The sequence below is a fragment of the Tenebrio molitor genome, chromosome 1, assembly GCF_963966145.1.
Source record: "Tenebrio molitor chromosome 1, icTenMoli1.1, whole genome shotgun sequence".
Classification (NCBI taxonomy): Eukaryota; Metazoa; Arthropoda; class Insecta; order Coleoptera; family Tenebrionidae; genus Tenebrio; species Tenebrio molitor.
In genome coordinates this window covers 16,446,586-16,473,395 of record NC_091046.1, presented here as the reverse complement: position 1 = coordinate 16,473,395, position 26,810 = coordinate 16,446,586, and the positions used below count along the sequence as shown (strand labels likewise).

Below are 26,810 nucleotides of genomic sequence, written 5' to 3'. Positions count from 1 at the left end.
CATTATTGATGAAATTCTGCTCCCGATGGGTTATGGACGTTAATAACCCACGGTGCTAATGGCAACGTGGGTTATGTATGTTATAACCCACGGTGCAAATGGCAACGTGGGTTATAACAACAGACTAGTTATAGCCCAGTTTACTCAATTAAAACTAACTAGTAAAACACGATATTACTATTGAATGTTGGATAAATAAAATTACCTCAAGTTAAAAAATGTAATTTTAACACATGTTTCCTTTATCGAAAATTATGCGCGATTATTATTAGATTGTTAAACATTAAAAAATAGGGGTCTACACAAACAATTAAGTACTTAAATCACTTGTCTGATTCAACGAAAAGATTAGATTTTGTCGTTAAAAATTTAATGTAAAATTTGAAGATATTTGAGCAGTTACCTTTTGAAACAATTGATGATTAATTGCCAAGCAACCCTTTAAAGTCTGTCAAAATTGGGCGCGCTTTATTAAACACGTCAAATTATGAAAATTTATTGAAAATACTCTAAAAATAGACTACAGCGACAGAAATTTCAATATTGTTGAAAAAGGAAAAAAAAATTGCCTATGGAGAGTGTAGTAAGAACTTGAATGACACAGTTCGTTTTCTCGTGGAACACTATCCAAATGTAGGCTTTACAAAATGTAAGGTTAAGAGAGTCGTCAATTGATTTGAAGACACAGGAAGCGTACTATTCCGGACACGGAATCTTGGCCACAACTGACATTTCACTGACAAATATGTGTGAACTGGCCTTTATTGAATATAACCCAACTTTTGACTCGATAATGCCATTTTCCTGCTTTTTTGATGTCACAAGAAAAACTTCAAAGTGACTTTTAATAATTGTCACTTAAATGACACTAAGGATTGGTTTACATCATTTTTTTTAGAAATGTCTAAAAAATGTTGGCCAAGATTCCGTGTCCGGAATAGTACGTGAACTAAATTACCTTGCTAAAATATCCCGATCGTGTTTTAGTCCTTTATGGAAGAATTAAAGCATCAAGTATAATAAATTACGTCCAAATGTTGTCTTTAACTTTGTAAGTGTTTGTAAGGTTAGCAAGATATACGTCAAATATGTCACCTGCGCTTCTGCGAAAAGGGATGACCAAAATTCTGCAAAATTGCGCGTTTGTTTCATACGCGTCTACGTTATTGCATTTGCAGCCACGTTTAACACAGTTTTTTGCTTTTTTCTTGCAAACCAGACGTCTTTCAAGGACGAGTTTTTCCCTACAGTATTTTTTATTGACGATCAATTTTTTATGTAAATCTTAATTGATTCAACATTTTAAAAAGGCATGTAAAAATTACGTTTTTAAGACTTGGGTGATTGCATTAATGGGATTTTATTCTTCACCGTCTAAAATATCTGCATTTTAAATTTCACAAAAATCCGCTGAAAAATAATTGAGTTATTAGGCTCGAAAGTCTTAGCTGAGACACCCTGTACAACTATAAGTACAGTTGCGGCCGTTGAAAACTCAGACACTTTGACAACGCCAAACTTTTAGCTTTGTAAATGGTATTGAAAGTGACGTTTCTCAAAATGTCACTCAAACATTATCCACATTAATTTCTCTCGCAATGGCTCTTATATTCACACCGTCCCTCAGTCAAACACATTTTTGCAAATCAGATAATTGTGGCATTTCAAAAGTTACGTGCGATTCTGACCTAATATGTCAAATACTGACACTGACTTTATATTCCTTGATGAAAATCCTGTTTACGCTGATCAAATTTCGGAATTTATACAGAGTATTTAAATCTTTCCTGTCTGAGATTTCAACGGCCGCAACTGTACCTTCTAAAATATACCATCTAAATAAAAAAATAAAAAAAACAATGACGTCATTTAAACAAATTGCACGTCATAAGATAACGATGGTATTTTTCGAAATAAAATCGACCTGTCCGAGCAATTTTCTTAAAAACATCACATAAGGCTATTATGACTTTTGGTCCAAACTTTATGTTCCCAATGTAGGTATATAATAGAAGTACATATACAGTACGGTCCTGTTTAATTTTGCGCTGATTTGTTAGCAACTAAAATTGACAAAAAAAAATCAAATGAGTATGGACGTTAATTAAAAATACTGTCAGAATTGTCATCTAATTAGTCGGAATGGGTTATCATTACGAAAATAACGAGCTCACAGATATGTTGCTAAAGTATGGGCAATGCTATCAGAATATAGCTACGGCATCCAGAGAGTACGCAGAGCGATTTTCGGAAAGATTCCATCCTGGGCCACGTCAGTTTATTAATCTAGTACAGCGGAGAAATAGACAGGACCGGACTCAAAATTTTAGAAAACTATAAAAATATGCAAACAATTATCTCCGTTAATACAAACATTTTACTAAGACGATTTAGGCTGAAATTCTTAAGAATAATGTATAGTACCTCCTGTTACAAGGAACACCTCAACTTCGAAAACACCCTGTATTATAATAAGGATTAAAACAAAAATCACAACATATTTTTTTGCAATTATTAACAGAGTAAAATTAAAGAAAAAATATCTGATTGACGACGTAGGTTCCGGAACTTAACTTATTTACCTACAACTTCCCAAAAAATATTCAGTTATATCCCGAGTGTATACCAAATACGCGAATATTATTTTTTACGAGGGCACGAAGTGCAATATTCAAGGATGGCATGCACGAGGGATATATCGAGGATTATTTCACTCAGAAAATTTGAACCAATCGTATTGATGCATATTAAAGAAATCACCTAGCAACGGCCGAATAACAGCGAGTATTCATGCACCATGACTATTTCCTTCGAAAAATTTAAGCCAATCAAAAAGCTGGAATATTTGAATTTTAACCAATAGCGATCGAATTACAGCGATATTTGCACTAGTGCCAAATTTTCGCGTAGTCCTAATTAAAAAATTATTTGGTAAACTCTGTCCACTGATAGATTGCTTGACATAAATGTTACTAAAAGTGTTCACTCTACGCTATAAGAAATAGATCCGGCGCGAAATTTAAAAAAATGAAAGAACAGGTTTACACGTGATGTTTTATTATTATTCTGTATGTTTGCACTTAGGAAAGACGAAAGAAAACTTCAGTATAGCAGGGGTAATATATTAGGTTTTATTAATACAGGGTATTTCAAGAGTGATAATGTGCCCGATGGATTTAAAAATGCAACGCACAATACATTTTCGAATTTCCGAAAAAAGCTGGCTACAGAAATGAAAATATCCAACTTTTTTCGGAAATGGCTAAAACAAACAAGAGATTATTTAATATTTAATGCATGAACAAAAATTACCTCTGTATCATTTTCGATATTTGTAATGTCACTTAAAGTGTTCATTATGCTAGATTCTTGAGGCACGCACTCACTTCACAAATTCAAAAAAATCAACAAAAATCGCAACGGAGGAGATCAAAACAGTAACACGATCAAAACTAATAACTTTAAAACCAGAGGAACGCAAAACAAAGCTCTAAAGATGAAAAATCGCAAATCTAAATGCTTAAATCACTTGACAGCACTGACAGTTTCAAATTTGAAACGTCATATAATTTATTTTTCGCGTGGGTTTTATAACAACCAACGAGAATCAGTGGCGCGAATGCTTCAAGATATTACCAACACAATCTATGATACTTTTTTAATATTTTAATGTTATGGTTTGGGGATTTTGTTATCTAAGGATATTTAAAAAAATGCATTCTATCAGTGGACGTAGTCTATTAATTTTATATTTTAAAAGGAATTACGTTTATTTGTACTTACTTATCATGTAAATTTTTCTCAGGAAATAGTCTGCCAAAATATCCTCTCGTGCATGTCAAATTGTCGATAATTTGACATGCACTACTACTAGTGAAAATACCCAGATATTTGCACATGTGCATAGAGTTATATTTTTCACATTTTGAAAACATTCGGGCTTTTAATTATCAAAATGCATTTATTGATTTAAGTTACAATTAGTGTTGTTATATGTAGTTATTATTGCAAGTATGAAAGTACGAGTATGTACAATTACTTTTACAGTTTCGATTTTTTTATCGTAATTCATCCAAAAGTTTTTTTTTAATATTTTTGTTGTGAAATTCCTATTATTATGTATCAAAATAGCGTGAAATTTTCTTCGACAATTTAATTCATGTATAAAAAATCTCATAAGGCGCTGTGATTTTGTCACTTTGACAGCGGATAAAAGTTTGCCCTAACTTTTATCCGGCAAAAACACTCAGGTAACTTATACCTTTAGTTGCTAGGCATCTAACACCTTTAATACCAAATAAAAAAATTAAATTTGCATTGTTCATTCATTAAATTGTCTCGCCGAATTACACTCGAGGTTTCATTTAGTCAGGAAAAATATTTATTTGCAACTCAAACTAATTGCTTGACAATTAGACTCGAAAAATTGGCACGATAAAATCAACTCCGGCCTACGGCCGTCGTGCTTTTATCGTACCAATTTTTCTCGTCTAATTGCTAAGCAATACGTTTTCGTTGCAAAAAATATTTTTCCGACTAAATGAAACCTCTTGTGTAATTACAGTCGAGAAATAGTCATAGTAATAAATATCAGCAACGTACTCTTCATTATTCTGTGTAACTTATCGTAATTGCAATGTGTAAGTATTACTGAGAGATAATATAGTTCATGTTTAGTCTGACTATTTGCTCTTCAAATGTATATGTTCATGAGGTACAATGGTCAAATATTCGGTATAATCTGATCTCTATCCTAGAGATAGAGTTCCTACAATGAAATGATAGCACTCAACAATTATGTACGGAGATATATTTAATTATATTTTAATGACTTCACTAACAAAACTATAATTCCTCATCTATTAAATTCACTACTCGTATAACCAAAGTATTGCTGAGTCATTTCGGTTGTTAAAAAAAATGTCGAAAATGAAGAAATATTCGTAAAATCATTACCGTGCCACCAAAATATTCAATTATAATACCACGAGTAGTCAAAGATTGTCGAATATTTTTGTGGTGGTATCACGAATGGTCATTCGCTTTATGAACACCATGAGTGCGTAGCACGAATGGTGTTCAAAAGCGTAATGACCATAAGTGATACCATCGGAAAAATATTCTACTATCTTTGACTACGAGTTGTATTCAACAGACTATTCAATGAACCAAATCAATGATTAAAATAAAAATTTTCAAAGCTAGTTGGCAAATCTGCGTTACACATGATTTCATTGTTCAGTTAACTTTGTAAGAAAGTAATAATTTCTTTGAATAAAAATAATAATCAAGGTTTGTTTAAAATATTCACCTCGACCACTAGTGGAATAGTCAGTTATATTTTCACGAGTGGAATATTCGCTGGAATTTTCTGTTGCTAGGCTACGAAAGTACATGTCTGCTCTTTTATTGGTTAATATTTGAAAAATAACAGGTGAATTGAATAGTCACTAAAATAATTAGTTATAAACATAATATTTAAAATTTAATTAAACAAATAGGTTGATGAAAACACTAATGTGTATTCCTGATTGTATAATCAGGTAGATTATAATTAATTGGAACTCTTGACTACCACAAAACTGACTTCCGGTTGGTGAATGTGTTGCAATTTGTATACGACGTATGTTAACAGTTAAATTAAAAAGTAGAAGGAATAGAAAATAATAGTTTTTTCACATAAAAATCAATTTGGTTGTGGAATCATCGAATTTTAATATTAAATAATAAAATTAAGAAGATGTAAATTACATTCTTCCTTAAAAGACATCGCTTTCTTTACAGAAATAAATAAAGTGAAAGTTCAAGCAAAATATTGCTCTCTACTAACATTAGAAACATTTATTTAGCTTTTAATATTGATAATAATAAATTTTACTTTTTGATATTGTTATTTACATTTGTTCACATACTTAAAAAAAAGTAAGTACCTATGGTCCGAATTACTTAACAGTTTCACAAATGTACTTTGGTATTAAGAATTATTAGAACTGTGACAAACTGACAAACATGAAAATGATTTACGAGTATAAATACGGCATAAATATATATATAAAAATATGAAATAAATAGACAACATATTTAACCATAATTTTTATTTTCTTGCAATGTAAAATTACTTGAAAAGCACTCAAATATAATGGCATGTAAAAAACTATGTTAAATGCGTAGATACATACTGCAAATGTTTTTTTTTTAGGAAATATAAAATTTCCATTTTTTAGAAAGACAATAAATATTTTAAAACATAACACAATTAATTTATTTGAGTCTCGATCAAGCGTAATAGGTAACCCGTAACACTTTAGATAAAATAGTTTTATTATGTAAAAAGTTATATGTAACACTGTTTGTAATAATGTGTATCCTATGTATGAGGCATAAACACAAATTTCTGTGTAAAACTTACAAAAATATATCTGATGCCTATAGGTTTTATTTGTAAGCACACAAAAGTTAAAATTAAAAATATCTCGTATATATAATTTTTAACACATATCTTTAAAATATACCTAATCTTTCAAGCAATTAACATAATATTTTAATTTTTAATATGTATTTGTAAGTACGTGCTGGTACGCCACTGGAGGCAGCAACAATCAACAATCAACATAACCTTAAAAGAATCTTACCCATTCCGTGCCACAAAACGATAGGTGTAAAATTGCCATCTTTAACAGCGTATGCACTTAAAATGTTAAACAAAAATGTAAATGTCAAGTACTTAAAAATTGTTCCATTCATTTTGGAAGATCACGACAGTATGCTTATAAATAAATTAATAAAAGATTTAAACCTGTGATTTAAACTATCTGCATAACAGTACTTATCCTGGTATATAAAAGTACTCCTATTAATAATTTATCTGACGCCTGCGCGGACTTCGCATTCGATGCAGACAACATCGTGATTGCCGTCTAGAAGCACCGTAAGTCCATAAACATAATAGAAGTGGTTATGGACAGATTTTTATCTTAATTCCGGGTAAAAGGACATTTGATTTTATTTATCATTTGTTTTATATTACTAAGGAGAAAGATTCCATCCAGGCATTTGTGAATGTCGCTCTTGAAATTCTGCTAGTGGGTGGAAAATTTTCCTGATTGTTATATTTAAGATAAGTTGTATTTGTAGCACCCTTAGCACAGGCACATCTCAACATTTCTTCTTCTTGGGGACTTATTATTTCGCAGACGTGCATGTAACAGACTGGTCTTCCGCTCTGTTGATTTGAATTCGTCGTAAATAAATGGATTAAATGTCGTCGTTCATGTTCATTTTCCGGTGTTATCTGGGTACCATCTTCAGATTCTCCAGAGTCGTCATTCTTTCTGTAACAATTTACATGTTTTAAAAAGTTATCTTAAATTTAGTAACTTTTTTGGAATTTTTCAACACAGGATTAGTCCATGGGATATGGCTATAAGAGAGAAGTGGCCTATGCCTATGTACCTAATTCATTTTTCCGCTACCTACTTTTTAGTTTAAAAGATATCGATTGTAGTCAGAGATGGATACTTTTCATTTTAAATTACATACTTAAAGTGTGATGTGTGGTCGCTGAACAGATGGAGTGATAAAAAAAAGGGATGTGGCGTTACTTGCGCAGAACGATATACGCCGAAGCCTGTTTCACAATGAGGCAGGTTCTTTGCTATTTATCATTCTCATAAGAATATGATATACTTGATAGACAGAAAAATGTTGAATTCATTGACGTGTACATCTTCTCCAAACATGAACACGTAGTCAAACTGTTACATATTAATAACCCTATTTTCCACAGTTGTCACTTTGACACAATTCACAAGTTCAGATTCAGTTAATCTGACGTTACTTTGAAGTATTGAGAATAGATATTTATGCATTAAGGGAGATATGAACATGATTTTTCCCTAAAGTTGACGTGGTTATAATCCGAGGGCCTTTGGCCCGAGGAATTATAAGTCAACCGAGGGGAAAAACATGAATATCTCCCGTGGTGCATACAATATTTTATTTTTTAGTCTCTCTACTTAGGGCCGGTTGGCGGTTGCACCAACGTGAGTGAAATTTAACTACAGATTAAAATATACCAAAATATTGTTACAGCAATAGGTAACTAAAGTAATGAAGCATTTTAACCTACAGTTAACTTTAACTGGCGTTGGTGCAACCGGCCCTTAAAAGTTAAAATTTTATTAAAAATATTTAGCAGGGAAGATTTCGTGAATATGTGGTTGCTATAGTTTCCTTCTCATGAGTTTGTTGCCAACAATGTGCAGGGTGAAAAAATTTGACAAATCCCAAGGGAGATATGAGTTGTTTTTCACAATCTCTATCTATGATGAAAAGTAACAATATCGGGTTACTAAAAAATAAAATTGTTTTAATATGTCAGAAATTATAACAATAAAGCCTAGACTACATTTTATTTTTCCAAATGACAGCAAATTTGGTGTCCGAAATTTATTCGCTGGCATAGTACTAAATTGCAGCGCACGGTTAGTTTGTGTCTTAATAACCTGCTGTAAACTGCAGCGCTTATAATCTTAATAAGGTGTCGGTTTATCATTTAGAAATTTTCAGGTAGCACTGCACTTCTCAGTTCATTATCCAGATGTACAGTTGCGGAATTAAAATTAAAACTAATCGAAATCAGGATTTTCTTCAGGTGATGTGAATGACAAAGGAAAACATATTATAATTTTTTCTTGTCACACAAATTTAAAATTTTTGTCAACATCGTCAAAAATTTACGTGGACGGTACGTTTTCACACTGTACAATTTTTTTTAAACAATGATTTACTGTTCCCGGATATAAAAATGGACATTATGTGCCTCTTGTGTTCGCTCTTTTGACGGACAAAACTGCTCAGAGTTATGAGCACTGTTTACAGTTCGTAACGAGTTTGGGTTCAGTTATCATTTGCGCCTACCGAAATACTTATATGTAGATTTCGAAAAGGCAATACATCAGGCCGTTCCAAATATTTGGCCAAATGTTATAATCATTGGGTGGCGATTCCATTTGACACAAGCTTGATGGCGGAAAATTCAGCAACTGGAATTGATGTTATAAAACGTACATTTTCTAGAATTTCTTGACTGATTTGATCGAGAAGAATTGTAACATTCTTATAACATCAAAATGCACAACATTGATTTTTTTTTAAACTACGGCATACTCGTATGATTGCCACGGTTCTCTGTTTGGTACTTTAATCCAAAAATAGTCGCAAGTCTGCCTCTAGTGCCACTAGCGGTCGTGTGGTGATTGTGTAAGAGTGGAACTTGTCCTTTGTATTCACAAAATTTGAACTGATGGACCGAATGACGGATTGTCAAAATGACAATAACGATAAAAAAGCGAGGTTATTGGTGCTTAAGGATAGTTTACACTTTATGTCAGGGCCTTGAAAGTGACGGACGAAATTTTTGGCCGCAGTAGTATAGTGGAACCAGAAATATAGTGATTTTATGGACTCTGGCCGATAATTTCTTTTACAATTTTGGGGTCAATTTTATTACCAACTTGAAGAGAGTTATAAATCTTCTATGACAGATGTTTTTGAGCCGTCTGAAAATGGACCATCGGAGACAAAGGTAGGTAGAGCCCATTCGCGCGACGAGTGCCAGAAGTTTATTGCCCTGCCATAGCTGACCCTCTCAAGTTAATGTACTCCGTCCCTCATAAAATCACTATATTTCTGGTTCCACTATACACACAATCATTCCCTACAACCATAGACGTCTATGCCTACAACCTACAATACTTAATACAGTGTTTGCGCAATTGGATTTTCCCTTACATTATAAAAATAAACGTTATCTTCCTCCAATAAAATTTGTAGAAAATCAAAATAACCTAGGAAACACTAGTGTAACGCACGGTATGACTTAATGACATTAATGGCTGGTTTACATCATCTTTTTAGAAATGTCTAAAAAATGTTGGCCAAGATTCCGTGTCCGGAATAGTACTATTGCGGCCAAAAAATTTCGTCCGTCACTTTCAAGGCCCTGACATGAAGTGTAAACTACCCTTAAGCACCAATAACCTCGCTTTGTTATCGTTATTGTCATTTTGACAATCTGTCATTCAGTCCATCAGTTCAAATTTTGTGAATACAAAGGACAAGTTCCACTCTTACACAATTACCACACGACCGCTAGTCGCTAGTGGCACTAGAGACTAGAGGCAGACTTGCGGCTATTTTTGGATTAAAGTACCAAACAGAGAACCGTGGAAATTACACGAGTATGCCGTAGTTTTTAAAAAATCAAACGAAAAACATTAAGGCAAAGACAAGGAAATGAAACATTTATTTTTGTTTAAGTACTTAGCTAAATCAAAAGATAAAATACATGAAGTTTAAAATCAATACTTGGTCATTGCTCCATTGGCGTCAATAACTCGTCTTACACGACGCGAGATGGAGAGGCATAAATCTCTGTGATAATTCCTATGTAATGATTGCCATGCATTAGTAATCGCAGTTAAAAGTTCTGCCCTATTCCGAATTACTTGTCGTTGTTGCAAATTACGAACCAAAAATCTGGACTGCGACTTGGCCAATCAAGAACGTTTATGCTACCATTCTGCTACCCTATGTGCTGAATGCATTGAACAATTGTCTTGTTGAAATATGAAGTTAAAATTCGGAAAAATTCTTGAAACTAAAGGCATCATCACGTCTTCAAGAATCCTAACATAAACATCACTGGTGAGCCGATCTTCTAGAGACAACATTAGCCCAGGCCTATCTACTAAAATCCATGTCCATATGTTTGCCGAAAATCGACCGCTCCTTTCCGTTGTATTTGCTTGTATTTACCCCTTCAACAGCCGTCATAAAAGGGCTATTGCGTAATCTATTGAGAAGCATATTATCTTCTTCTGCAGTAAATGTGCTAGGCCTCCCTGAGCCTTGGCGTCTTTCAATAGTTCCATTCCATTTTGTCTCCATTTCTGAAGAATGGACGAAATTGTACTTTTAGGTATACGAAGGTCCATCGAAATCTGAGCTTGGGACATTCCTCTTTGTGCAAGAGTTACTATTTTGATTTTATTAAAATTTGATACCGATGGCATTTTGCTTGACTTTCAAAAGTGACAAGTAAAAACATCAATCATAATGACACCAAGGAATGGACTACACCGATTTTTTTGAAATGACGGAAAAATGACGGCCGAAATTTTTTGGCCGCCATAGTACATAATTGAAATTTTATAAACGCTATCAGCAAAACTCTAAATTGTTCATTTCTGCTGTAAGTATATAGGGCTACTCACATAAGGCTTATTTCTGAATTTATTTTGTACGCCACCAAAAATACTAATAACGCTGACCATTTCATACCGTTTATAATGTGGTTTAATTTAGTAATCAACGTATTATAAACTCCATCCATTTTCAATATACACTACTAAATCTAGTGATTTTAGTAACTTTTGTGGTGTAATAGGATACAACTTTTTTCTACTGTAAATGCAATGTCACAGATAATAATTCAGGTTATGTGTATTTTGAAGAGGTTATAATGTACGATTATTGTCATTTTTGACAAATCTCTAATCGAGTCCCGCAATCAAGCAAAGTAAACTAGTTTTGAATATTTTTCTTAAAATATGGTATCTACAGGTTAATATTAAATACCGGCATTGAAACCAGCAAGTAGGTGTACCTTAATAAACATAAACAGATTTTAACGAAAAGATTTCAGAGCAGGACCGGACACAAAGTGGAAGCATGATACATTCAAAATGAATAGTGCTCAGGAGCAAATCCTCTCAAGTCAAGCCTGAAGGCCGGCGGTCTTGTAATTAAAAAAAGCGCACAACGGCGCTAATATTTCTTCACTATCCCATCGTGCATCGTTTCCATTCTGTGCCTGTGCCCCCGATCCAGAAATTACTCCGTATTTTTCCTTCAGATATCTGTAGGAGATTGAAGCTAACATTTTAAATAGATCAATTTAAATTAAAAGTGGAATTATCAACTTACGGCAAATATTTCCCCAACCATTCGGTAAACTAGCATCCTCCCCAAATTTGGACCATTTACTTTCCAAATGTTTTTAAAACACCGGTGAACACTTTGTTTTATCTCTAAAGTGAGGCATTTTCTCTTTATAACACTGCCTGTGGCCTCCACGATATCGCGACTTAATCGTATTTTTTTCAATAATTATAATCTGACAGTGTCAAATTTTTTGACAAATTCAAAACGCCCGCTTTGAATGTTCAATATTAGAAAAAATAAAACACTTTCATTGCAATACAAAAAAAGAAAATTCCCTAACAGTAATGTATGTATATTGAAAATGGATGGAGTTTAGGTGTGTAATTTAGCCAAAAATGTTTCAAAATCAAAAATCCACCACCTGTTGAATTATGTTGGCAGAAACAAAGAAATCCCTAGAATAAATTTCATTTTTTTGGGTTGGCTCAACGTCCCGCCAAAATTTGACATCGAACTGTTGAGTTTATTACGTACAGTTGGCTTCAAAAAAAACGGGAAATGAAATTTGACCTAATGTGAATTGGAAATTTAATTTGTCAATTTATGTCAATATGTGTAGTATTTCTGACACATAAGTCCAGTTTTTTAACCTAAATTCTAAAAGGCCGTTTCAAACTATAAATATTTAATAAAATCTGACAGAACTTTTTTTGACAGTTCCCGTTTTTTTTTGAAACCAACCGTAACACAAAATAATTATTATGTACAAAAAGGTTTTAGCTACCATATCATACCTTTTGAGTGAAATAATAAAATGAGAATAAAAAAAACACGATGAACTACGACCAAAACGACTGTCAACAGTTTTCTTTCATAACCCCACTTTTTCCGACACTTACAAACACACTAATTAAAAACAAAAGTTGGCGACGTTGTCGGTTGTATTTTCGAGGTAGAATGCAATGATGCTGGATTTTTGATTTTGAAACAGATTATAGCAACCACTCTTATTTTTTAATAAATTGACCTGGTCGAACCACAGAACGGTCGAACGAAATAGCGCTGCTGCACATCCCCATCTAATGTCCCTTCATGTTGAAAGAAAATGTATGGTACTCGTAAATCAGTGAAAAATAAGTGGCGTTAGGCACCCAACAGTCCAGAATGAAATGATGGTTTTTCCATAGTTCTTGTAGAAAGTGAAAATGACACAATCCGAAACAAAAAATTTGCTGATATTCAACAACAAAACACCACAATGTATGCTTTCTAAAATGTATTTTGGGTTCCATTTTTACTTGGTCAGGCTCATCATCTTACGTGAATAATCCTGTCTGTCTGTAGATATTCAAATAAATCTGGGACAACTGTTGTAACGTAACTCTCAATTTCACTTGTTCATACAAATCTGGGACAACTTCTTTTTTGGCTTTTAAATGTGACTTCAAGCAGTTAATTAATTAACACTTTATTTAAAAAAAATATTTTTTTTCACTACTAGTCTCAGAAGGCGTCATTATTGACTCTCGAACCGACCCCAGAAGTAGAATTTCTCTCCCAAGGTTAATAATAATTTTCATTATTAACCAAGGTCAATAATGAACAGCCGTCACCTAGCAACGAAAGATTTTCTTTGATTTTATTGGTTAACGTAGACAGACGATTTTCAATTTTTATAGCAACCGTTGAAAAATGAGAACTCGGATCGTCGCATCGGACAAACAAATTTAATTAATAATTATTATTAGAAAGGGTTTTAACGGATCTAGTAGTGAAAAAAATTATATATACACCACGCTAGAGAAGACAATTTTAAGCCTCGCTTCTTTATTCCTACCTCGGCTTAAAAAAATGTCTTCTCTACCTTGGCGTATAACATACTATTCTACAACCCTCAAAAAAAAACCCCGACATTTATGATTCGTTATCAAGTCGCAAAGTATGTCATTTTTTGATAGATCAAAAAGTTTCCTTGGATGTTTTAATATTTTGTTCTACTCTTATGTTTAAAACGCCATTTATCGCATTATGTTTCCATGACGCTAAATGATCTTTTAAATACACCTTGACAAGATGTGACTTCGTGCGTTTTAATCAAAGGGTGAAGTTAGCAACGGGCTTTTTAATCACGCTCTGGTCTTTTTAATAGCAAAAATCATGTAAGGCATGTGACATTCAAAATGAAGTTACTTGTCACTTGACGTTTATCAGGTTCGAATTTTATATTTAAATTAACGGGGAATAAAGAAGTTATATGTTATAGTTGCATTGTTCATTTGGTCGTAGAAAAAGTATAGTATGCAACTCGTTTATAAACTTCTTTCGACATTCTTTTATTAAACACTCGCTCCGCTCATGTCTAAAGTGCCGTTTATAAATCTCGTTGCATAATATACTATTTTCATCGTAAAAACAGTTAAAAGGATAACAACAGATTGAAAATTCACGTAGATAAGTATCATGTCGATAATAATCTATCAACTTTTTCTACTTCTTCAACCGATTCAATAACAAAATTGCTAATTAATTTGAAACTTCAGTTACCAACTATTAGAAGAATTCCAAAAGCTTGCAGACATTTAGCTGCAGATAAATTAAGTTCCATTATTAATAATTGTCTTTCGACCAAATCATTATCATCCTTTGAGAATCTTTTGCTTTTTTCGTATAGAGCTTTCAATGTAGCAGAGAAATCTGATAAGTCGTTGAATAAGCATATAAAAGAAAATCTTTCTAATTTTGAAGTACCTCAAATACGAACTGGTTCTAAGAAACGTACAAATTTATCATTAGCTAAGAAAGTAGAAGCAAAATTAGCCGATTTTGATATCAGAGGAGCTGTTAAATTATTGTCCTCGAATGACTCATTAGCTTCATTCAACGAAGATGTTGCTGAAAAACTAAAAAAAAAACATCCTTCACCATCTCGCGAACTTTTTTTTCCCAGACCCTTTCAAACCAGGAGACATTAGTTTAATAGTCAATGAGCAAAACGTTCGAGAAGCTATCAATTCATTTCCTGCCGGTTCTTCACCAGGTTTAGATGGCATGAGACCACAATACTTGAAAGATATCATATCTTTGTCAGCGGGTGAAGCAGGTCAGAAGGCACTAAGAGCTTTAACCAAACTGTGCAATTTTTTATTATCTGGGCAACTTCCTTCAGAAATCTGCCATTTATTGTATGGTGCGTCTTTATGTGCCCTTAACAAAAAAGATGGAGGAATTAGACCGATCGCTATCGGAAACTGTTTGCGAAGATTAACCTCAAAGCTAGCCTGTTTTCAAAGTCGAAATATTGTAAATTCGTATTTATCTCCACACCAACTTGGAGTTGCAACTAAACTAGGATGCGAAGCTGCAATTCATACCACACGAACCTTTGTTAATAACGATCAAAACCGTGGCAAAGTTCTTCTTAAATTAGATTTCAAAAATGCCTTTAACTCAGTCGAACGGGATTGTATTCTGAAAGAAGTCCAATGTCATACCCCACTTCTGTACCCTTATCTTTATCAATGCTATAGAAATCCTTCAACTTTATTTTTCGGTAATCATTTAATTTCTTCTTCTGTTGGAGCTCAGCAAGGAGATCCCTGCGGTCCCATGATTTTTAGTCTTGCCATTCAACCAATTATTTTATCTTTGGATTCTCAAATGAATATATGGTATTTAGATGATGGAACCTTAGCTGATTACCCAGAAGTAGTTTTATCCGACTTTAAGAAAGTTATAAATTTATCTCAGGAAATTGGCCTTGAATTAAACTTTAACAAATGCGAGATCTTTTGCTGTTCTGGAGACACAGATTTAAAAGTCATAAAGGAATTTCAAAATTTAGCACCAGGCATTAAAATCTGTAACCGAGAAAGTTTATCTCTTTTAGGCTCTCCAATCTTTGACCAAGGTTTTAAAAACACCGTCGAAAAAACTATAATTACAGTTGAAAATCTTTTAAACAAAGCTGAACTCCTTAACAGACACGTGGCTTATACTTTAATCAAAAACTGTCTTTTCATACCAAAATTTAATTTTTTATTAAGAACAACTCCATTTTGGAAATTTTCTAATTATGTTAATTCAATTGATTCTTCTTTAAAGTATTGTTTAGAGAGAATACTTAATTTACGTTTAACTGATTTACAATGGCGTCAGTCCACTTTACCGATTAGATTTGGTGGTCTGGGAATTCGTCGCATTTCCGATATTTGCCTCCCTGCTTTCCTATCTTCAATTAATAGGGTTAAAAAGCTTGTTTCTTTATTACTAAACTCAAAGGATAATGAGCTTAATATTCACCATTATGATGAAGCTTTAGCAGTCTGGGGTGTAGCAAATGAGAACGAAATACCAACAATTCCACAATTTCAGAAGAATTGGGATAATATTAATATCAAAGGAATAATTGCCAATGACTTAATCTTTAATTCACCTAGAGACTTGGCTCGTTTTAAAGCTTTGCAATGCAGAGAATCAGGATCTTGGTTACATGCAATACCTTCTCCTAATATTGGTACTCTTTTAGATAACACTTCCTTCCAAGTTTGTATTGGTTTAAGATTGGGTTGTAATCTTTGTACACCTCATATTTGCAAGTGCAATGCGAAAGTTGACGAAATTGGCACCCACGGTCTAAGTTGTTTCAAAAGCAGTGGTAGATTTTCAAGACACACTGAAATTAATTCCATTATCAATCGGTCTTTAACTTCAATTCATGTGAATTCAATTTTAGAACCAAACGGACTGTCTCGGGATGACGGAAAACGCCCAGATGGGATGACTTTAGTACCGTGGATTAAAGGTCAACCTTTGGTTTGGGACGTTACTGTTGTAGATACACTTGCAGACAGTTACGTATTGAAATCATCTGAAGTCTCAGGTTTTGCCGCTGAAATGGCTTGCAAACGCAAACATAGCAAATATAGTTCAATCATTTCGTCAAACTACTTGTTTAAAGGTTTAGCATTTGAAACCTTAGGCCCTTGGTGCAAAGAAGCCATCGATTTCATTAATGTCATCGGAAACCGACTTATCGCGGAATCAGGCGATTCAAAATCAAAGAAATTCCTTTTCGAGAGGATTTCCCTTGCCATTCAACGTGGAAACGCTGCAAGCATTCGGGGCACTTTTCCAGATTCCGCAATATTATCGGAAATTTTTGTATTATAAAACAAAAATGTTTATGTAATTATGTTATTAATATAAGCTCTTTATGTTAAAAAAATATTAAAACATCCAAGGAAAATTTTACAAAAATTCGTAACCAAGTGATCAGCGCAAGAAGGCAACTTGAATGTTTGATCGTTTTGTAGTAAGTATGAATTTTATTAGCAAAGGTTTAAAAAGCGGTTGTAGAAAAAATAGTGTTTGTATTTTGTGCGCAAGATGATTGTTTTGTTGGCGCATTCGAATGAGTTTGAAGTCTCGACAAAAAACTCATTCTCATGCGCCAACATAAAACAATCATTTTGCACATTTAATACAAAAATAACTATTTGGCTAAAATTAACAATTCGATGGTTGTTATTTTATTATCATTATTCATTAGGCATTTTGCGGTACAATTGTTTTGCAAAATATGTCAACTTGGACAAATAAATGAAATCTGCTATTTTTTCTAGCAGCAAAAAATCCATGGAAATATTGTTCAATGTTCAGCCCACATTACCCTCGAAAAATAAAATTGTTTTATTTATCTGAACATGACTGTACACTGGCTGTGCAGAAAAATCGCGTACACTTCAAAAATCAAGCAATCAAGTTTTCAAGTATTTTGTGCTTTGTAAATGTGGGTTTTGACATTATACAGGGTGTCTCAGCTAAGACTTTCGAGCCTAATAACTCAGTTATTTTTCAGCGGGTTTTTGTGAAATTTAAAATGTAGATATTTTAGACGGTGAAGAATAAAATTCCATTAATGCAATCACCCAAGTATTAAAAACGTAATTTTTCCATGCCTTTTTAAAACGTTGAATCAATTAAGATTTACATAAAAAATTGATCGTCAATAAAAAATGCTGTAGGGAAAAACTCGTCCTTGAAAGACGTCTAGTTTGTAAGAAAAAAGCAAAAAACTGTGTTAAACGTGGCTGCAAATGCAAAAACGTAGACGCGTATGAAACAAACGCGCAATTTTGCAGAATTTTGGTCATCCCTTTTCGCAGAAGCGCAGGTGACATATTTGACGTATATCTTGCTAACCTTACAAACACTTACAAAGTTAAAGACAACATTTGGACGTAATTTATTATACTTGATGCTTTAATTCTTCCATAAAGGACTAAAACACGATCGGGATATTTTAGCAAGGTAATTTAGTTCACGTACGCTTCCTGTGTCTTCAAATCAATTGACGACTCTCTTAACCTTACATTTTGTAAAGCCTACATTTGGATAGTGTTCCACGAGAAAACGAACTGTGTCATTGAAGTTCTTACTACACTCTCCATAGGCAATTTTTTTTTCCTTTTTCAACAATATTGAAATTTCTGCCGCTGTAGTCTATTTTTAGAGTATTTTCAATAAATTTTCGCAATTTGACGTTTCTAATAAAGCGCGCCCAATTTTGACAGACTTTAAAGGGCTGCTTGGGAATTAATCATCAATTGTTTCAAAAGGTAACTGCTCGAATACCTTCAAATTTTACATTAAATTTTTAACGACAAAATCTAATCTTTTCGTTGAATTAGACAAGTGATTTAAGTACCTACTTAATTGTTTATGTAGACCCCTATTTTTAATGTTTAACAATCTAATAATAATCGCGCATAATTTTCGATAAAGGAAACATGTGTTAAAATTACATTTTTTAACTTGAGGTAATTTTATTATTACTAATTGAACCTTCACGGTTCAGATAAAATATCTGCATTTAAAATTTTATAAAAATCCGTTGGCAAATAACCGAGATATTAGGCGCGAAAATCTTAGCTGAGACACCCTGTATTTGGTTTACAAATATGTACTGTCACTGTTTTTTATTTGTTATGAGAATCGCCTTCAAATGTCACATGATTTATATTGACAAATCACAACTCCGAATTGTTTGAATAGCAACCAATCATAATTTAATTTCCCTAGGGAAAATTTCCGATATAATTGACCTAGGGAAAAAAAATTTCGGGCGATTCTCTTCCGAATATGCCTCGGGACAGATATATATCGCTTATCGCCAAAAATGTTTTCTTGCAGTACAACACTTGTGTTTGTCGCTCAAAATTACCCTCGGGCTGGCGCCCTCGTGTAATTGCTCGAAAAAATTTCCGGCAATATATCTGTTCCTTGGTATATTATATATGAAAATGAAACTGTTGTTTGACATTGGCACTGACAAATAAAAAGTCAAAACCAATCCAGACCGACTTAACACAGTGAAAAATAGGTGTAGATACGCGATTTTTCTGCACACCAGTTCACCAGTGTACCTAATGATGGTTATTGAAATTCCAAAATTTCACAATCGAAATGCATTTACCATTTCTTTCTTCTAAAGTATGTAGACTCGCGAATGATGACATGTCAAAATAATTATGACAAATGAATATTCAGTTGTATCGTAGCAACGATATAGAGTGATCGTCAAAAAAAGCAGAACACCCAGAAGGGATGATCGTACCAACTTGAAATTTTGGTGGTATACAGGTTGTTTCATAAATAAATAAAAATTTCTTAAATGGCAACACCCACAATAAAAATGTATCATAATTTGTTGTTTATTCTTTCCTAAACATCTTCGTTCAAAAGTTAGACTACTTTAAAATTAACCAATGGAAATTTACACAACCAAAAAATCGCAAAAATATCTGTCAAGACTTGTATGCTTTTTCCGTGAACAGAAGTGTACATGACCCCACAAGTAATAATCCAAAGGATTCAAATCCGGGGACCGTGGGGGCCAAGCAATAGGACTGTTTCTCCCGATCCAACGGTTGTTGTATTCCCTATTTAAATACGCTGTAACGTCCCAATGAATATGTGGTGGGGCTTCATCTTGGATCCACCACATTTGCAGCCTGTTTCGCAGAGGAATGTTATCCAAATCATCTCCAATAACCGTTTGTAAGAAATTTAGATATTCAGCTCCGTTCAAGCGATTTGGTCAAATAAATGGGCCAACAACTGCGCCATTTATAAATATGTAGTTAATAAAAATTAGTATCTTTATGGACGAAGTTAAACACCTGTGTATTTTTCTGAATAAAATGATTATTATTATTATTAAAAATACCTGACCATACGTTAATTGAATATCTCTAGTTTGTCTCAATTCTAAATTTCCACCACCTGTTGATTTATGTTGGCAAATTAAAAATATTTTTAATTTGGGGATTCTTATAACCAAAGTTGGCAATATAATTATTTTATAAACATGATTCGAAAACATTAAAATTAGTTCATAAGTTTATTTTGCTTTTAGAATTTGATTTGCAACCTACTTACTTGCTGCATTTTAAAAAAGGTTTTCGTTCTTTTCCTTTATTCTAAAATTTTGAGTTGTAAAAACGGAAATTGACAGATAACCTAACAAATACAATCTGACGCATTTTTCACCAAACAGTGTTACCGGTTGTAAAGAGCGATCAAATTAATTTGTAATCGAGTTATCTATGAATCCGAAATCGTATGTCGTTACTTGAACTACGCGCTCAAGTAAACAGAGCTTGAAACACAGGTTAGATTTCGTCATATCAATCGCAAAAGACATACGGATTCAAATCCAAGGATGACTCGATTACAAATTAATTTGATCGCTCGATATTTCCAACGTAGAATGCAGTGTTGGTGGAAATTTAGAATTGAGACAGACTTTATGTTGAGTATGCACTGCCAGGCCCGGACTGGGACCTGAAACCGGCCCGGGCATTTTATAGACAATCGGCCCTCTGAATCTCCACAAGAAAGCAACAAAATAACTACAAAAAATGTAAATTTTGTATCATATTTACTGTCATTTTTAACAATTCAAGTTAGTTAGTCAATGACTTCTGAAGAAGTTCACTGCTTTCAGCTACTTTATCAATAATTTCGTCGCAATCTAAATTCATCAACAGATCCTTTTCTACCGCCATTAACATGAAAGAATTTAAGTAATCGGAAGATAAGGTGCTCCTCATGCGATTTTTTATATTTTTTAGGGTAGAAAAGGATCTTTCACAAGCAACTTGACTTAATGATAACGTAAGCAGAAATTTGAATGCTAGTCCAATTAAAGTGTAGGCATTGGTCAACAGGTTGAATCTATGCAAAATTTTGAAGCAGCAAACTGCGCAATTTTTGCATGTACGGCGTGTCTCACATGCTACAAACATTTCTTCTTCTTGGTTTTCTAAAGACATTTCGTCATTACCTTCAGTATTATTTCCTTCTATTAAGATTTTATAATGTTGTAACTCAGTAGTTTTAAGTTTATCCCAATGCAATGCTAAATTTTTCAATTCTGTCCGCAAATTTTCACCTGTAGCTGTTTTATCAAATTTTAACAAGTGTCTACTTAACTCATCTAGTTCACCAGATTGAAGTTTATTATTGCGTATGTCAGGGAAACGTTTTGGATCTAGACACGAAAAATCAGCGTACAATTGTCCATTTGCGAGAAAACGGCGATCCATGCTTTGAGTAACTGTATCAAAAATAATATTATGAACATTGATCTTGTATGCAGCAAGTGCATCAGAGATAACTTCATCCTGTGCCATCTCACCTGGCATCAATTTTCTTTTTCTAAGTCTTTTTTCAGGAAACTTTGATTGGACTTCTATATCGAAGTGTTCAAATTTATTAAACTCTTCAGTGGCCCAAGAAACAAAATCATCCGTGGCTTTCTGTATTGCATCAAAATCTCTCGCTATTTTTTTTAGTTCTGAACAGGTTTGTGATACCATATGATAGGCTTTTAATATATCTAAACCCGAGGTTTGCAGATACTTTGAGAGGGGTGTAGTAAGTTCAAATATTCTTAAAAATATTTTGGCTGTGATCACTGTTTCGTATTTGCATAATGATTCCAAGTATGCTATTGCTTTCACACGGACTTCTGGCTTGAATTTCAGATTTTGCTGTATTGTGGCCAAAGTTATTATAACTGTTACATATAAAGCAGAATCAAAGTTTGAGAATGAACCGAAAATTTTCTTCAAAGCTGTGTCTTTAGACCACCAACGTGTTTCTCCAATAGTTGAGAGTCTTTTAGTATTTCCGTCTTCTTTAGTTTGTTCCCAGATATCCATACGTTGATAGGATTCGCGAAGAAATATCGCCACGTCATTCAGTAAGCTAAATAATGAAGCACTTTGAATTACAGCTTTAGTAGTATCTCCTAGTACTAAATTTAATACATGTGCATAGCACCAGACATGGATTTGTCCTGGAGACTCTTTCGAAAGCCATGAAGAAAATCCATTATATTGACCTTGCATGTTTGCAGCCCCATCAGTCGAGTTACCGATGCATTTTGTTATGTCTATATTAGAAGATTTTAAAACCGAATCGACCAAGGAAAACATATCCTTCCCGGTTGAAGAACTACATTCTACAACAGCGAGAAGTCTTTCATTTACACAATTATCTGTCACGTAGCGTACAATAATTGAGCATTGATCTTTACACGAAATATCTTGAGTTGTATCCACTTGTAATGAAAACATACCAGCTGCTTGTACTTCCGTACTAATATTTCTTGCGATAAGTTGACCAATTGCTTGAATAATCTTATTAATGGTTGATTTGGACAGAAACGTCAACAATGATCCTCTTCCTCTGCCTTTACTGCCTTTTTGAGAATTTTGAGAGTCATGAAGTTTTTTACTTTTCTCAATACAATCTTTCAAATGGTCTTTTAAATTTATATCATATTTACTGAGAAGAACAACGAGTTCCAAAAAGTTTCCATGGTCTACCGACATGTTCTCAAGGCTATATGCTGCTTCTAGCTTATCGCCTCTGTAACTTAGTCCTCGTTTTCCAATAAATTTGACAATGTCTATTATCCGCTGTAAAATTTCTCTTCTCTTCCTTACTTGTGCTCGGTGTAGGGACATTTGATTTTGAAAAAGTAAATTGTCAATATCTGCGTTGTTGGATCTTAAAAAGTAAGCTTCCGCACAAGCATGGTGCGTTTCGGTTTTTTCGTGTTCCTCGACTCTGAGGTGAACATGTCTCCTATCTTTCATTCCTCGTAAAAACGGACCTGAGCTGCTATCAGGAGTTGTAGAAAATGCTAAGCAAACTGAACAAAATAGAGCACCTTGTTCCTCACTATAGGTCAACCACTTGCGTTTGGACCCATCTTTGCGATATATGGCCCTTTGTAACACAGGATCACTAATGTCTTGCTTTGGATGATATTTAAAAAAAAATCGAGTTGTCCTTTTTTAGGATACTTAAAATAATCAAACGAAACATCTAAATCTAAATGGCTGTCATCTTGTTCAGTTTGTTGCTCGCTTGCAGAAGGATGAGGAGAATCAAGGGCAGGGGTATGCGCATGGTGTGTGTTCACATTCTCTTGTTCAATTTCAATATGATCATGTAACTGTTGCCCAGTACATGACAGTTCTTGATCTTGAGACAAACTGTTAATATTAATTACTTCAGTTACCACCTCCGCCACTGCATCAGATGTAGATGTAGACGAAGACGACGAACACTTGAAAACACTTGTCAACTTGACACATTTTTGACCACTGGCTTCCAAAAGTTTTTGTTTCTTTAATCTGATTTTCTCTGCCCCCCCTTTGCGCTTTTTTTTGTTGTTCATTATTCAACTCACTAGTCACTAGATACAAGTCCCTTAAACAAAAATGTATTTATGTATTCATGGTGTGTGTTGTGAACTATATTAATTTATTCAAAAGAAAATAATGCTTTGACAAACATACTAGTAGATAAATGTAGGATAAGGTACTCAATTAATACTTACTCAGTACTCACTCACTTAGTTGTTGCGCGCACACGGAACGATGTCTTTTTAAAGTTTATAATATAACACTATTTTTTTTGTGTCTACACTATAGCAAAACAAAAAACGAAGAAAGCTTCTAGAACGTACCGGCGAGGCGGCTCAAAACTAAAAAGACTAAAGGATACCTCACGCCGCCACCAACGCGGAAATATTCGCACCGCTAAAGAATTCGTATCATATTGTTTACATGATAACAAATCTGCACGTTCGACTGGCAGGAATTTTTCTGCTTTCCGTAATTTGAGTCGATCACCTGGCTTGGAAATATCCACGGAAATTCCTTTCTTCCTTATTTTTTTTTAAATAGTTTTTTTTAAATAGCAAAAAAAATCAATGGCCGATCGATCGAGTCAGACCGACGGCCGGCCCACCGGGCATCCGGCCCATCGGGCATTTGCCCGATCTGCCCTATGGCCAGTCCGGGCCTGTGCACTGCCCTAAAGAGATTCTGATTCTGATGGCACCAGTAGTGCAAGTTCCTTAACACACCATTCCTGGAAAAGGTTGTTTCGTTTGTAAAGAAAATGTTGTCAAAAAAGTTTTCATTTTGAGCCTCCCATTCACAAAAAATTATTCTACATTTATAATCTTCAGGTGGTAAAGCTTGAACTCTTGTGTAGTGATATGGATGCAAACGGTCTCTTCGTAAAGCTCTCCACACTGTACATGTTGAAGTTCCCAACGTCTGAGTTATCGTTCTGATGCTTATTGCTGGATTGTCATTTACCAATTCTAGAATTTGTTCATCCCGTTCCACAGCACCATCATTCGCAAATCGTCCTCTGTCCCACACGTTTGGACCAAATTGCCGGTTTTCTCTCAGTCTTGGATCAACGTTTACAAAAACACTACTGTGAGGCTGACGTCTATTGGGATGATAACTCAGCATACCTTCTGGCAGCTGCCAAATCATTTTGATGCGCTTCACCGTATATTAGATGCATGTCTGCATACTCTTGAAACGTGAACATTTAAAAAAATTATGTAATAGACGCCACTGCTTTGACACTGACGGAACTATCAATTTAATTATTTTTAATGCTAATTTGATACAGCAATTACACATAATTTAGAGAGTGATGCTTCATTGGTTATCTTTCGACTCCTCCAGTTCTTGAAGGATGAAATTTAGGAAGAGAAATATTTAAAAATATTATTACTAATGGACATAGAAGTTAACATTTAAGAGATTTTTGTTTATTTATTAAACAATCTGTATGAAGGAATAAATGATTAACATTTTATCATGAACAATGAACTTCTTGGATATTTTTTGTCTGGTATTTAATCTTTTAAGAAGTACTATGGCGGCCAAAAAATTTTGGCCGTCACTTTCTTGACATTCAAGTAAAGTGTAAATAAACCTTAAGGAATCGTAACCCCACTTTCGATTCTTGTCATTTTGACAATCAATTTAAACTGTTTGAAGCTCAGATATTCCAAAAATCCGACATGAATAATAGTAATTATACACCAAGGTAGAGAAGACATTTTTTTAAACTGAGGTAGTTTATTCGGATTACAATTTTTTTTTGAATTGACAGACAATGACGGCCAAAATGTTTTGGCTGGCATAGTATCGGGCCTTCAAATAAATATATATTTAGAGTAGGCGTATGCGACATTCTAATTCTGTTAAGAGTGTAAAGTAATTTTTGTAGGTAACCAATTATTCTCCGGAGTTACACAGGTTACATAGTAAGCTTTTTCCCAATTTCATATTGTCATATTCCGTGGAGGGGGAATAGGGAGAATGCACTACAAAAATTAAAAATATTTTCTAACCTAATTTTATTTCGTTAAAATGTCAGACGTTTCTTGTGTCATTTTCTACGCTGGAAAAACGTTGCAAACAATTGAATTTCCATAGGTTGCTCTAAATATAAATTTATTTGAAGGCCCGTTACATTCTTTTGTGTAGCAAAGTTAATGATTAGTGACAGTTTAGACGTTGATTTCCTTTATTTGTATCGTTGTCATACCCCGCGTTCGTCGTAATCAGCATTACAATTAATTAACACCTTTTGAAAAGAGTCGAATTGTGGGAATTGAGATTGAATCGAAGTGACTCTCTACAATCATTCCAGCATGAAGGGCTTGGTCCAACGAAAGCTCAGAAAGGCGTAAAAAAGGTAGTAGTCGGCCACGAATTACGAATGAACGTAAAGAACGGCGTCTTCGGCGACTGGCTTCAGTTAACCCGTTTGAGTCAACTCGATCAGTGGAGGCTACTTGAAAGCCTGTTTTGGAAAGAAATATGTCTATGCGAACAATTTATCGCAGAATTCCACCATTTGTTCGGCTTCTTTTAACCCCAGATCGAGTTGCCAGGCTCGAGTGGTGTACGCTGAGGGAGCATTGGATCGATGAATGCCACCAAATAATCTTTAGTGATGAATGTCAGTTTTGCCTATGGCAATCTGATGGACGGTTGCATATCAGAAGACCTAAAGGACAAAGGCTAAATTTGCAATTCCCACTTCGACGCCATTCTGGTTTAACACCTGGTGTTATGGTTTGGGGTGCAATACAGTTTGGAAGCAAGCCGGTCACTTCTAGTCTTCATTCAAGGAAGTCTGTCAAATTTAAAGAGCTTGGGATGAAATACCGCAAGCAAAAATTGATCATTTAATTTTAAGTATGCCCTGGCGTTTAAATGAATGCATTTGTTTGAGAGGAGATACCACGCATTATTATTTTGTTAACTTTTTTCCTAAATACAAATTTTTTGAAATTGATGTCATTCATTGTCTTAGCCAATCTCAAATTGTTACCAAAATTTCAAGTTCGTATGATCACCCCTTCTGGGTGCTCTGTTTTTTTTGCGATCAGTGTAGTCAGTGCGATAACTTAAAAATGGAATTTTGTGATTGGTCGCAACCTGTGGAGTGATGAGGCATTACTC

General features: G+C 34.0%; 1 protein-coding gene across 2 annotated transcripts in view; it reads right to left on the bottom strand.

Annotated features, from left to right (window-relative positions):
* The window catches only part of Ppt1 (Palmitoyl-protein thioesterase 1), a 34,938-nt gene that overhangs the window by 6,120 nt on the left and 2,008 nt on the right, over positions 1–26,810 (bottom strand). Inside the window, exons 1-2 of one of the 2 annotated variants that reach the window (XM_069036397.1) lie at positions 7,477–7,601; positions 6,633–7,331 (exon numbers count right to left, since the gene is read on the bottom strand). In XM_069036397.1, coding sequence (XP_068892498.1) covers positions 6,633–6,744 — 112 coding nt within the window. In that variant the 5' untranslated portion in view covers positions 6,745–7,331; positions 7,477–7,601. Of the gene's footprint in view, positions 1–6,632; positions 7,332–7,476; positions 7,602–26,810 lie in introns of those variants that run through there. The other variant, XM_069036396.1, reaches the window with a different exon arrangement.